Source organism: Emydura macquarii, unplaced genomic scaffold, assembly GCF_026122565.2.
Source record: "Emydura macquarii macquarii isolate MOO-44397 ecotype Brisbane River unplaced genomic scaffold, CSIRO-AGI_Emac_v2 contig_2171, whole genome shotgun sequence".
NCBI lineage: Eukaryota > Metazoa > Chordata > Testudines > Chelidae > Emydura > Emydura macquarii.
Genome location: NW_027132308.1, coordinates 3,374,373 through 3,389,247, shown reverse-complemented (window position 1 = coordinate 3,389,247; position 14,875 = coordinate 3,374,373). Strand labels below are relative to the sequence as shown.

At 44.3% G+C, this 14,875-nt stretch overlaps 1 protein-coding gene across 1 annotated transcript in view; it reads right to left on the bottom strand.

The window, feature by feature from the left end:
• LOC137160227 (bifunctional heparan sulfate N-deacetylase/N-sulfotransferase 3) overlaps positions 1–14,875 on the bottom strand; it is a 127,924-nt gene that overhangs the window by 57,383 nt on the left and 55,666 nt on the right. Inside the window, exons 4-5 of the mRNA XM_067558684.1 lie at positions 13,029–13,116; positions 7,734–7,888 (exon numbers count right to left, since the gene is read on the bottom strand). Of these exons, the coding sequence (XP_067414785.1) occupies positions 7,734–7,888; positions 13,029–13,116 (243 nt within the window). The remainder of the gene's footprint in view (positions 1–7,733; positions 7,889–13,028; positions 13,117–14,875) is intronic.

The following is a 14,875-nucleotide window of genomic DNA, read 5'->3' as shown; positions in this document are numbered from 1 at the left end:
AGCACTCGGAGAAGAATATGACTATTCTATGTCTTTTGGAAACGTTTAGTTTAATATGACTTGCAACTTAGTAGCTATCTCCAAAGAAACTTGAACAATGATCTATTCCTGGTATAATTCTTTATGTGTTTTAGTTACTCTTTGCACTAAAGGTTAATCATTAATTACTGAAATAGAGTTTTCCAACCAAAAAACTAGCTTACTTACCAGTAACGGATGTTCTTCGAGATGTATTGTTCATATCCATTCCACTATAGGTGTGTGCACACCTCCATACACAGTTACCCGGAACTTTTTTCCCCTTAGCAGATCTCATAGGGCCGACTCGGGTGCCCCCTTGATCCCTGTGCACATGCTATGGTATATGAGGTGCTGCCGGCCCTATGCCCCCTCAGTCCCTTCTTTCTGCCAACCCTGGCAGCGGAGACGGGGGTAGTTTGTGGAATGGACATGAGCAACACATCTCGAAGAACAACAGTAACTGATAAGTAACCTTGTTTTCTTCTTCGAGTGCTTGCTCATGTCCATTTCACTATAGGTGACTAACAAGCAATACCTTTGGAGGTGGGTAAGAGTTACTGGTGAGCTGCCTGCAGCACCGCTCTGCCGAATCCTGTGTCCTCTCTCGCCTGCTGGATGATGGTGTAGCAGGACGTGACGGTATGCACCGATGACCAGGTGGCAGCTTTGCAGATGTCCTGCAGGGGCACTCTCTCTAGGAAGGCTGTAGATGAGGCTTGAGCTCTGATTGAGTGTGCTGTGATGGTTCCCAGAAGCGGTACCTTTGCCTGCTCGTAGCAGAACTTGATGCACAATGTAATCCACGAGGAGATGCACTGGGTGGAGACAGGTGAGCCTTTCATCCAGTTGGCCACTGCAATGAAGAGCTGTGTTGATTTCCAGAATGGCTTTGTACGCTCGATGTAGAAGGCCAGAGCTCATCTCACATCCAGCGAATGCCATCTCTTCTCCTCCTCCGAACTGTGAGGTTTGGTGAGAAAAATATCTTGGTTATAATGAAATTGGGAAACCACCTTGGATAGGAAGGCCGGATGCGGCCTCAGCTGGACCTTGTCCTTATAGAATACTGTATAAGGGGGCTCTGAGGTCAAGGCCCTAATCTCCGAGATCCTCCTGGCTGAAGTAATGGCCACCAGGAAGGCTACCTTCCATGAAAGCAGGAGCAGAGGGTATGAAGCCATGGGCTCAAAGGAGGGCCCCGTAAGTCTCGAAAGGACCAGGTTGAGATCCCAGGGAGGCACCAAGTCACGGACCTGCAGATAAAGCCTCTCCACCCCCTTGAGGAACCTGACCAACATGGGATGGGAGAACAGTGATCTCCCCTCTAGCGGCTGATGGAAGGCCAAAATGGCCACCAGGTGAACCTTCAGAGAGGCCAGTGCCAGACCCCGGAGCTTTAGCTGGAGCTCCAGGATTGCCTGTATAGGTGAGAGACTGGGCGGAATACCCTGGGACTCTGCCCAACAGGTAAACCGCCTCCACTTAGCCCGATACACGACCTGTGTGGAAGGTTTCCTGCTGCCGAACAAGACTTGCTGGACCTGCACCGAGCAGGCTCTCTCCCCCTCCGTCAGCCACAGAGCCTCCAGGCCATGAGGTGCAGGGAGTCCAGGTACAGGTGTAACAGGCGACTGTGGTCCTGGGATAGAAGTTCATGCCGTCTCGGGAGCTCCAGGGGTGGGGCAATCGAAAGGTCCAGCAGCATGCTGAACCAGTGCTGTCTCGGCCAGGCCAGAGTGATGAGAATAATGTTCACCCTGTCCCTCTTTATTTTCAGCAAGGCCTTGGGTAGGAGCGGAATGGGCGGGAATGCATACATGAGGGCCCCCATCCAGTCCATGAGGAACACGTCGAAAATCGACCCAGTCTTGCGACCCCAGAGCGAGCAGAACCTCGGACACTTCGTGTTCCAGGCCGATGCAAATAGGTCCAGTTGGGGAACGCCCCACTTCTGGAAGATCATAGCCACCAGCTCTGGGTGCAATGACCAGTCGTGGCGGGGTAGAAATGACCTGCTGAGGCGATCCGCCTCATCGTTCCTCACTCCCGGGAGGTGAGAGGCAGTCAAGTGGAAATCGTGCCTCACGGCAAAGTCCCACAGACAGATAGCTTCCTCGCAGAGGGCCGAGGAGCGTGCTCTCCCCTGCCTGTTTATGTAAAACATGGCTGCAGTGTTGTCCATCAGCACCTGCACCACTCTGTCTGTCAGGAATTGGAGTAACACCTTGCACACTAGGCGAATGGCCCTCAGCTCCTTCACATTGATGTGCAGGAGCCTCTCCTCCCCCGACCAGAGCCCCTGAGTGTCTAGGTTGGTGCTGATGTGGGCTCCCCATCCTACATCTGACGCATCAGAAATTAGGGTGACTGGCGGGACCAGTTCCCTGAATGGAACCAGAACGCCCTTCATCACTGTCCTGAGAGTCCGCCACCGGTTTAGGGAGGCTAAGACGGGTGGGGGAACTGTGACCACCCGGTCCAATGGGTATCTGCTCGGCACATCTACTGAGACCAACCATGCCTGAAGCAGTCTAGCCTCAGGCGAGCTAGTCTCACTACGTACGTGCAGGCCGCCACGTGGCCTAACAGGCTGTAGGCAGTGCCTGGCTGTTGTCATGGGGCATCGGTGCAGCTGGGAGATGATAGGGACCATTGCCTCGAAACATGGCTGAGGCAGGAAGGCTCTGGCCTGGAAAGCGTCCAGGGTGGCCCCAATGAATTCTATGCGTTGCACTGGGGTTAGTGTGGACTTCTGCTCGTTTATGAGCAGTCCCAGCCTGCTGCACATGGAGTAAGTGAGGGTCACGCTCTCCTGCACTTGGGACCTCGACCTGCCCCTGATCAGCCAGTCGTCTAGGTAAGGAAAAATTTTCACACTCTTTCATCTCAGGTGGGCTGCCACTACCGCCATGCACTCGGTGAACACCCTTGGAGCCGAAGATAGGCCAAAGGGTAGGGCTGTAAACTGGTAGTGGGAGCCAGCCATCGTGAAATGGAGAAAACGCCTGTGGCTGGGGAGGATAGACACATGAAAGGATGCGTCCTTGAGGTTGAGGGCGGCATACCAGTCTCCTGGATCCAGGGAAGGGATTATGGAGGCTAGGGAGACCATGAGAAAACTGAGTCATTTGACATATTTGTTTAGATGACGCAGGTCTAATATGGATCTCAGATCTCCCTTCGCCTTAGGGATGAGGAAGTACCTCGAATAGAACCCCTTCCCCCTTCTGCCTTGAGGGACCATTTTCACTGCTCCTATGTTGAGGAGGGTGTCCACCTCCTGCAAGAGATGTTGCTTGTGAGAAGGGTCCCTGAAGAGGGACGGAGGGGGAGGGTTGTTGGGGGGGGTAGATGTAAACTGTAGGGCATAGCCCCATGAGACTATCCCAAGGACCTAACAGTCCGAAGTGATCTTTGCTCATTCGGGATAGAAGGGCCTTAACCTGTTTAGGAAGGGGCAGGGCGGATCCAGGAGAGCAGTCGGGGTGCCACCCTCCGGTGCACTGTCAAAATTGTCTCCTCTGGTTGCCCGATCTCCTGGGGGGCCCCTGCTGGGGAGCTGAGGATGATCTGGGGGGCTGATTTCTCCTTCTAAACCCCCTATTCCTATCCCTATTCCTATAAGGTTGAAAAGGCCTGGGCAAAGGCCTTGGCTGCTGCTGTGCCTGGGGCTGTGATTGACGCCTGGAAAACTGGGGCGTGTACAGGCCCAGGGAGCGAAGCGTGACCCTGGAGTCCTTCAGACCATGCAACTTCTCATGGGTCTGGTCAGAGACTAGGGCTGACCCATCAAAGGGGAGGTCCTGAATAGACTGATGCACCTCCTGGGACAGGCCCGAGGATTGGAGCCACGAGCACTTTCTCATACAGATGGCGGAGGCTATGGCCCTGCCCACCAAGTCAGCAGCATCACAGGACATCTGGAGTGCTGCCCTACCTACCATGGTTCCTTCCTCCACGATGGTGCTAAAGTTTGCAGCCTGGTCCTGGGGCAGGGCCTCAGCGAATCACCTGAGGGAGTCCCACAGGTTGAAATTATATCTGCCCAGGAGGGCCTGATGGTTGGCAATCCTGAACTGCAGGCTTGCCGTGGAATAAACCTTTCTCCCAAACAAATCTTTGTTCTTGGGAGTGGACCCTGTCTGACCTTGCCTGTCTCACAGGTGAGCTACATCTACCACCAGGGTTCCCGGGGCGGGGTGAGGGAACAAATACTCAAACCCTTCGGCTGGGACATAATATTTTTTCTCGGCCACCTTTGACGTAGGGGTGACCGAAGAAGGGGTTTGCCACAGGGCCTTTACAATCTTAAAGATCCTTTTGTGGACTGGGAGGGCCACTCTCGTTGGGGCAGCCTCCGCCAGCCCATTAAAGAGGCTATCTTTGGCCTCTTCTAACTCCTTCACCTCCAGCCCCAAGTTGGAGGCCACCCTCCTGAGCAGCTCCTGGTGCGTCCTGAAATCCTCCAGTGGTGCCAAGTGGTCCCGGGAGACTGCCTAGTCCGGTGGGAAGGAAGAGGACTGCCAAGGTGCATCCTGCAAGTGTGCCCCCTCCTGGCAAAGGGTTGCACCCATTGAGGGTCCCTCCATGGGGTCCGACTCCTTGTCCAAGGAGTGGTGTCTATGGGCCTTCTCCTGTGCCAGAGGCACAGACTGCACCCCCGATGACATAATGGATTGGGGCCCCAGCCCCAACTGGATACCCCATGAGGCCCAATAAGGCCATTGTTGTGGCTATTGACTCTGGGGCCAACCTGGGGCTGACTGCGCCACAGGCTGTGACACTTTGTAGGGGTGTCAGTTCTCCCAACAACTGTCTCTGTTGGGAGACCCTGAGCCACTGGACCGGCGGTGCCGTGTATGTCCTCGGTCCCGGGCACCCTTCCATGCCGGGGACCGCCCTCTTGACGCCTCTGACCTGGAGGATGATGAGGACTGCCTCTGTTGCCACGAGCAGTGCTGATGAATGGAGGTGCGCGCCGAAGAGCTAGAGGTACCGGAGCGTCGTCTCGGTACCGATGATTTCCTCTGCCATTTGCCTTGTGGCCCTGTGGCCTTGTGGCCCTTCGGTGACCAAGGTCGGCACCATTTCAAACTCCTTGGTGCCGAGCTGGACTCGGGCGACTGGGTTCCGCGTCTTGGATTGTGAGGTGCCGGGTCCTCCGATGGCAACCCGGTTCTGCACTGCCTCAGTGCGGGCGAACTCCTCGGTGCTGGATCCTCCGATGGCGACCGGGTTCTGTGCCGTCTAGGTACGGGCGAACTCCTCGGTGCCAGCGATCTGGAACAGGAGCTGTCCGAGTGCCGCCTGGCAGACCTCGACCGGTGCCGCCTCCTGGCATGCGCTGCCTCCGAGGCCGGGGATTGACATCGGCGCCAAAAGGGAGACTCCACATCCTGTGTCGGAGCAGGTCAGCTCGACGATGCCGACCTGGAGCAACTGCTGGGGGAGCGGCTCTTCTCTACCCTCGGAGACCATCCAGTGGGAGATCTTCCTCCCCGTACTGGGGATCTCTACCATCATTCAGGGGGATCCAACGCAGGTTTCCCCCGTGACACCAGCCCCTTCTCCCTCAGCGGGGTGGGGGCAGAGGTGGCGTAGGCAAGGCCAACAAGGCTCTTGCCACCTGAAAAGCCTCCGGTGTCAACGGCATTGGCAGGGGCACTCTCCCACTCCCAGGAATCAGGGGAGGCTCCCTGACCAGAGACGCAGGCACTGGAGAAGACTCGACGGGCTGGGTCCGGTGCATCTCCGTACTCGACCCTGCCCGTACTGACGGTGCAGGGGAGTGTCCACACTCCGCACGCTGCTTCTTCCTCTTCATTGCCAGTGATGTTTTGCAATGCCGAGTCGAGGCCGGTGCCGGCGGTACACTCTGTACCGAGGTCATGCTCGGTGCCGAAGTAGAGAGGGCCGGCTTGGACGCCGGGCGAAGTGCTGCCTACATCAACAGGGCTTTCAACTGGATTTCTCGGTCCTTTTGAGTCCTCAGTTTAAAAGCTCTGCAGATCTTACACTTCTCTTTTCTGTGTGCTTCCCCCAAGCACTTAAGGCAGTGGTCGTGGGGGTCACTGAATGGGAGGTCCTTCCCGCAGGAGGCACAAAGCTTGAATCCCAGCGACCGGTGCATAGCTCAGCAGGTCAAAGTCCCCGCAGGGACTTGCCTTATCTCTAACTACTCTTAACAACCTTAACAACTACTTAACTAACCAAAACTTAGAATATCAAACAAGTCCAAATAAGGAGAATAGTACTTGCTGAGAGTAAGGCTAGTTCCAGCAACCGTCACGGGTGGAAAGAAGGAACTGAGGGGGCGTAGGGCCGGCAGTGCCTCATATACCATGGCATGTGCACGCGGCTCCAGGGGGCACCAGAGCAGGCCCTACAGGATTTGCTAAGGGGAAAAAAGTTCCGGGTAACCGTGCACGGAGGTGTGCACACACCTATAGTGGAATGGACATGAGCAAGCACTTGAAGAAGAAGAAGAAATTTAAATGCTCAAATTTCCTTTTTGAAGAAGTAAAGATAAATAATGTCCAAATTTATAATAGTGCAATGGACCCAATTCTCCTTCACATTACTAGTACAATTGCATTGATTTCAAATGGAGTTACTCCTGATTTACAATAATATAAGCAAGAGGAGAATTAGGCCCAACGGTTCTAGAAACCTGAGGGGAAGTGTAGTGTAGCCCTTTGCCCACTCCCTATGCTTTCTCTCCTCCCCTCCCCACATCTAGTGCTCCCACACAAGGGAAGGCATACTTTAGCCCACAGTGAATTCTTAAATAGTGAAAATGAATATGATTTTCAACAATAAAATGTATTTTACACCAGATTTTTATAGTTCAAAATTAGCAGCATTCACATCTGTAAACAAGCAGTATAATATAATGCAGGCATGTGTGAGACTCCTGGCTTGGTTTTGTTACATAAAACTGAATTGAAGAATCAAATCAAGTACATTTTTCTTTCCCTAATCTTCTCACACCTGGATGTCTCATTTTGTTTTTCTTTCAGGTTTCTCACTGAAATATTTTTTTTCCAATTCCTTGCTGTAAATATATAATTACTTAGCAAAGTCAATGCTTTTCAGGATAGCTATTTTTATACATAAACTGATCAAATGGGTAATTGAAATGTATGTTAATAAACATGAGAGATTTTAATAGATTTTAAAGCAGAGAAAGAGCTTTGAAAGTTCTGAATATGACAGGCTCAGACTAAATTTTATTATGCAAACAATATACTAGTTTAGCACTAAAATTTTTCACCAGAACATTTTTCCATTGGAAAATGCCATTTCACCAAATTTGAAACTTTCTGAGAGAATGTGCTGATGTTGACAAAATTCTGTTTTAGAAAACTGAATCAAAATGAAGCATTTCAACCTTATTGGAATAGAATGTTTTGATTTTTCATTTCAAAACATCTTTTGTTTCAAAATTTATTTTATTTTGTATTATATTATAAATTATAATTATAATGTAAAAATAAAAAAGTCGGTTTTCAATTTTATCAAAATTGAAGGTTTCAATTAACTCAAAATTAATTTTTTTTGGAAAATTTTAATTTCATTGGAAATTTCAATTTTTTGATTGAAAAAATCTGACTCAGAATAAAAATAAAATTTGCAATTGCAGCATTTCCTGAAAAACAAATTCTGATTCTCACACAGTTCTATTGAATACATAGTGCAAAAATGGTACTTACTAAGGCAAATTTTTTGTTGAGAATCATCTGCTCCACCAGTGACGACTCATTATGGAAAAGATGTGGCTGCATGTGACTCCACATATGGGGAAACCACCAGAACTCATCCACAGACCCCAACAACAAGTCATCACCTTCATCCTCCTCTTCAGTTCCTGCAAAAATATTCCCCAAAACCAATGTCTCCAAGTTTATTATGGCTTATTAAAATCATTAAGAAAAACAAGATGAACATTAGCAATGTAAAGTTTGACACATCAAAAGTATTTACAGTGATGTCAAATGAGGATTTTAAAAGCTGAACACACAACCCCTTCTTCTCCCCAAATACTTAGTTTGAAAAAGCACACCTTCCTCTCTACAAGATTTTAGAACCCCCAAAATGCATGATACAACAAGACTATTCTCTCATTCATGTACTGCACAAGTAACAATAGAAACTAATACAAAAAGCAGCTAAAAACAGACCTATAAAAAGATAGGGTAATGAAGAAGATAAATGACAGTGTTAACAAGCCTTATTCAGACAAAACTCCCATTACAATCAATCCTGCCTTCCCTTGTTTGTTACATATACATTTCTGAAGTATTCTTCTACCAGCCTATTCAAATGATCCTATACCACCTTGCTCCTTTCTTTTCCCTTCTAATTCTTACCTTGTTCATAGTGGTTTCACTGACCTCATAACATGTCAATTTCCTACTTATCCTGTTGTTGCTTCTTTCCATAAACCACATACATTTAAAAATCCTGTTTCAGCTTCTCTATGCATCATGTTGCCATGATCATTTCACATCAAATGTGATTACTCATTTTATTGACTTATTCTTTTACTTCACTAAAAAAATGAGAGTTGTGTGGCACTTTAAAGACTAACACATTTAATATTTGTAGACATAAGCTTTCGAGAGACTTCAGCTCTCTTCTTCAGATGCAGTAATACAGAAAATAGGTAACACAGAGGCATCTTATAGATATCCATTTTCTGTATTACTGCATCTGAAGAAGAGAGCTGAAGTCTCTCGAAAGCTTATGTCTACAAATATTAAATTTGTTAGTCTCTAAAGTGCCACAGAACTCTCGTTGTTTTTGCTGTATACAGACTAACACGGCTACCCCTCTGGAACTATTTTACTTCACTAATTTGACTTCTCTCCCAAACAAAACAAAACATTCGGCTACTCTACTTTCTGCACCAGTCACGTTATACTTTCTCTAACCTCTGTCCTCTCTAAACTCCTTCAAATTTTCCTTTCTTCCAATGACTTATGACTTACTCCTTTGCTCTTTCCATAAGTTTAACTCTGTCTACATCTGGAGAAATTGAGTTAGAGAATCATGTTGGAAAGGAAAAATAGGGGCAGTCAGATGTAATGGTGCAGCAACCTGTCTGTGATCTTTAGACTGGCTTTGTGATTTTAACAATATGGTCATTTCAGGGATGCTCCAACATTGAGCCAGTTCCATAGAAATCTACTTATTTATTATTTTACAGTATGGGTCAGCTTGTACCACAAACCTGCATGTGGTGCTGTGCTATCCCAGAAGAAGTCTGGGAGAGACTGTGTGCAGCCTCATGAAGATGAAGTAGCTGTGTCCCTCTGCAGCTGGCCAGTTCTGATGGCTGGCGTGAAGCAGGTGGGGGCCAGATCTCTTCAGACTCCCTCTCCTGTCTCCCTCCCTCCCTTTGGGCTGGCTAGGACCTTGGGGAATGCTAGAAGGGACCAATGCACTCAAGAAAGAATGATGACAATTGTTCTTGTCCCACCCCTCCCCCATGTAATCATCAGAAGAGTCAGACACAATCTAGTCTTATAATGTCCTACTTTAGTTTTGAATCAATCATTTTGCATTTCTCAGTCTCATTCCTACATATCACCTCACTTCCTTGATTTCATATTAATATCCTTCAACTATGACATGATCTTGTGTTGTCTTTTGTCTCTCTCTGTCCCTGATCTGGTCCTACTTTGCATGCATGATTGTTTCTTTTTTCTGGCAGCATATAACATCTGCTTCCCTGAGTAACACATTGCCTTTCTCCCTATTTAGTGCCTTATCCCTTCTTTCTTTTTACTTCTACAGCTGCTCTATTATGCTTGCGTAAAAGTTTTTTTTTTTAAACTGATGATTCAGACTACTGTATTGGTTAGTTATATGAGGGACTAAAATCTGTGGCCCTTAATCAAACAAAACTCTCATTGTAGTTAGTGGGAAATTTTGCTTGCTTAAGGACCTTAGATTTTGTCCATAAGATATCATTGTGTTTTCTACTCAGAACTACATGTGCCACACTGACAAATAAACAAGAAGAAACTGTAAGTTATAATACACTATCACCTAGCAATCATGGAAATTTGAGATGGAAGAGGCCATACTGACCATCTTCCTTCCTCATTGCAGGTTTGTACCAGACAGTATATTTTAAGGTTTTTGCCCAATCGAGTTTTAAATATTTCAGGAGGCTTTGAGCACTTTCCTGGAATAGATATATTACCCAGTCAAACCTGACAAATTTGAGAGTTGTACCATAAGCAAAGAGTTCACTCATCAACATTTTACATTTTTCTTTATTTCTTATATAAAAGAAGGATTAAAAACATGTTAGGAATGTAGGCCCATATTTAGGCACTTAAATATGTGGCATGATTTTCAAAAGTGCTGAAAACCCTGCAGCTGCTGCTGTCTCTCTTTGCTGAGTGCTCAACATTTTTGAAAATCAAGCCACTTGTTTAGGTGACTAAATATAGAGACTCATTTTCAAAAATCTTAACCACAGAAATTCTTCTAAAATGTACTTGATAAGAGTAAGGTTTCATAAAGGAAGCATCCAATTTATTTATTTAAATGGTATAATAGTATAATTGTATTTATTTATTTATTTAGTAAATTTAATAACAACATGAACATTGTAAGAGATTAAGTTTTGCTTTGTTTTACCCCATATTTCTTTTTCACAGACAAGCACACTGGAATTTTGTTAACCGTGTTACACACAGGACAACTGCAGTAAAATATATCCTAAAATACAGAAAAGCTTAATGGTTAAAACCTGAATCTCTACACATTATCTCACAATGAGTCTACTCTAAGACCAATATTTTATATATTGTTGAAGAAAACGGACATTATTTACTTTCTTAATAATGATGTTAATCCACGGGGGAAAATTTTCTGAAATGGGATGTGTGTTCTGTGTTGGCCATTTTGGATTTTGAAAATTGAGTGATGGGGAATATACTCCTGTTTACTACCTGTTTTACAAACAGTTTGCCTTTTACAGGCTATAGAGCATATTGACTGATCACTGGAAGAAATTTGAGCCTTCTAGAATCTAGAAGTAATTATGAAATACAAATACGGTGAATAAAGTGATTGTTATTGAAAGTCAGAGACTACAACAGTTTTTCCTTATACTTAGAATAGAAAATATATGTAACAAGTCTGTGTTAATAGATCTCAAATGTTTACTTAGAAATGTTTACTTTTTAATGGCTTCTTCTGTAAATTGCCTTTGCTAACTTATGCTCTGATCATGAAAGATGTCAAAGCGACTGTATGGGAATAGGGGCCTGCTCTTGCAAATTTCTTTGGAGGACTGGGACCTTAGGACTAAACTCCTTGGAGTCGGTAGGCATTGAAGACACTTGACTTCTCATTCAAAGTGCTCAGTACTGCTCACGTTCAGGCCCTTATTCTGAAGTAGCCACCAACATGAGCATTCATAGATTCATAGTTTCTAAGGCCAGAAGGGACTATTCTGATAATCTATTGTGACTTCCTGCACAACACAGACCTTAGAACTTCCCCCAAAACAATTCCTGTTTGAACTGCATGTCTTGGTGAAAAACTTCTACACTTGATTTAAAATGTGCAGTGATGCATAAAGCCCACAACCCTTTGTAAGTTGCTCCAATGGGTAATTAACTTGGCTGCTAAAAATGCATGTTTTACTTCCAGTCTGAATTTGTCTAGCTTCAACTTCCAGCCACTGGATCCTTGTTATACCTTTCACTGAAGAGTCCACTATCAAATATTTGTTCCCTATGTAGGTACTTCTAAACTGTGATCAAGTCAGCCTTAACTTTTTCTTTAAGCTAAACCAAATGAGCTCCTTGAGTTATCACTATAAGGCATGTTTTCCAATCCTTTAATACTTCTTATGGCTCTTCTCTGAACCCTCTCTATTTACCAACATCTGTCTTGAATTGTGGATACAAGAGCTGGACACAGTATTCCAGCAGAAGACACACCAGTGCTCAATACAAAGATAAAATAACCTCTCTACTCCATATTCCCTTGTATACACATCCAAGGATCGCATTAGCCCTTTCGGCCACAGCATCACACTGGGAGTGCATGTCCATCTGATCATCCACAACAACCCCCAAATCTTTTTCAGGTGACTGCTTTCCAGGATCCTGTAAGTATTTCTTACATTCTTTGTTCATAGATAGATAACTTTACCTTTGGCCCCATTAAAATGCATGTTGTTTGCATGCATCAAGATTACTGAGCAATCAATATAATTCTGTGTCAGTGACCTATCATATTCATTATTTACCAATCCCACAATCTTTGTGGAATCTGAAACCTTATCAGTGATGAATGGTTTAGAAAGCCCTTACTTTGCCAAACCAGTTTAAATGTAAAGCCATGTTTTAAAGTTATTCTTTACCTGGCTGTGCATGGAAATCACCATTTTTAACAGAAGATATGATGAGTATTTAGGTATAAATTTTTGTATGTATGCACCACATTTGACCTATATCCATGCCTAAATCTTTTTCATGTAAATTGAAGTTATGACTGACAGCTGAACAGATCCTTAATACTTTTAAAAACATCTTAAGCGTGAATCACTTTGTGTCTAATCCACCAAGGCACTGTATAAATGTGTGCAGAATAATTTACATAGGTAGATCTAGTTTATTTAATACAATGTGGGAAAACTGCAAATAAGTATTTATATACCTAGGATATATTCTCAAGGAGAATACTGCTTCAACACAAGGGTTGGTCAATGTAAACCAACTTTCAGGAGACAGTTTGACCCAGTAAGTCACACAATTATGTTATATGCCCTGAGGCAGCCTATGAAGAAGAGTGGTTTCATTCTATTTGTTATATTCTTGTGAAGGAAGCTTTCCTCTCTATTCAGAACAGGAGTGCAGTTGCCCATCATCCCATTTAATTTAATAACAAAGTTGCATCATTAATATCTTTTCTATTTCTCCTACAATGCAAAGATACTTCCAGTCAAAATGAAAGTGATTTTAGATTTTCATTCTTACCTGTGTGGTAAAATTTCCCTGAAAATCCCAGGTTGAAAGTAAAATTTGTAATCTGAGCGCTCAAAAGATTTTGTGTATCAAGCAGGGCCTGAAATAAATATACATAAAAAAATGCATCATGCACATTATCTTTCTTGTTCTTTTCCCTGTATAAAAATCATGACAAAAATATAATTTCTTTACTTCTCAAAGATCAAAAACTTTAGCTATGAAGTGCACTGCATGTATCCTCATGGAGATCAGTGGTATATAACTTAAATCAGAATCTTCCTCCTAATAATACCTAACTCTTATATAATGCTTTTCATCTGTAGCTCTCAAAGTGATTTTCAAAGGAGTTCAGTACCATTAACCCCATTTTACAGATGGGGAAACTGAGGCACAGAGAGGGGACGAGATTGGCTGATGTTCACTCAGCAGGCCAGTGCCAGAGCCAAGAAGTAAACCCAGGTCTGAATCTCAGTCCAGTGCCCTATGCTCTAGGAAACACTGCATCGCTTAGGTGTTCATTAGATCAGGTGTGAGTACATACACATAACATTTTATTCTAGCTTAAAAATTACTGGCAAAAAAAAAAAAAGCCTAAGAAGAGAAAAAGAAATGAGATTAACATTGGAGCCTATTCTGCATCAAATAACTGGAATCTAGTCCACAATGTCTGACTCACTTATTCCTCAGACAGTTAGCATACTGACTGTCAGCATAAATGTCCTTGCACAAAATTAATACAAACAAAAACTATCACGCTGAAACAAATGGGTTCTTATTATTCAACAGAGACATCTTCACTCTTCAAAATGTCTAGACTAACTTCATGTGTTGTGACCCCAAGAGTTACAAATTATTTCAGGAGACATCTCCCAAGCAGCAATACTCCAAAAAGGAAACACAGTGGTACAGTAATTCCTTGGTATATTCTGTTTTAATAAGAAAAGTACATAAGAAAGTTGCATATATTTTGAATCACACAAGAGAATGAGAATTCAAATTACTGAGGAGCATTTTCAATGGGACAGAGGGCAGTTAGGCACCCAACTTTCCTTGAAATTCAATACCATAACTCCCATTTGTGCCTTTGAAAAATCTCCCTCAATAATTTTAATTATCATTCTCCTTTGTAATTTTAAATATATACAACTTTAAAAATATTATTTTCTACTTATTAATTTCTTTAGAAGTGCAAATCACAATTATGTTATTTAAAGGTAGAACACTCAAGACATTGAGCATCGAAACACTTGGTAAGGATCTCCTTGTTTATAAAGTAAAGAGAAGTGAGCATTGTTTATAAATATATAGATAATATATAGCAGAAGAAAAGTATATTAAAAAACAAACAAACAAAAACACAACTGTGGAAACCAAGGAGCTTCAGTGCAGCTGTGCTTGTTTAAACAAGAGATGAAGGTGACCCAAAGAATGTTCGTTCAAAAAGTTCTGATGATCAGTGAACAGTCTGGCATATCCTGCATTTGCTCCTCAGTTGGTGAGACTAATAGTATGGAATTTCCCTGCTCCTCCAGTCAAACAGCTAACTGCTTATATTACACAGCTAAGGGCACAGAGATTTGCTGCAAGACAGACACAAAACTAAACTATCGAGAAACATCACTTTTTTGTACCACACCCTCCAGGCTGACCTGGAGCTGAAAAAGTACCATATTGTTTTCCCCTGGCCCGGCATCCCCTTCTTTGCCAAAGTAGCTCTAGTAACACCGCCATCAAAGAATTGTTGGAAGCTTTTAATAAACAAAATTGGTAAGGTAAAGAACACTGTCCCTTCACTGGAAGGGAAAGCTGGAACTGTCCTCTGATTAATGGACTAGATAAGAGAATGAGAGGAGTGG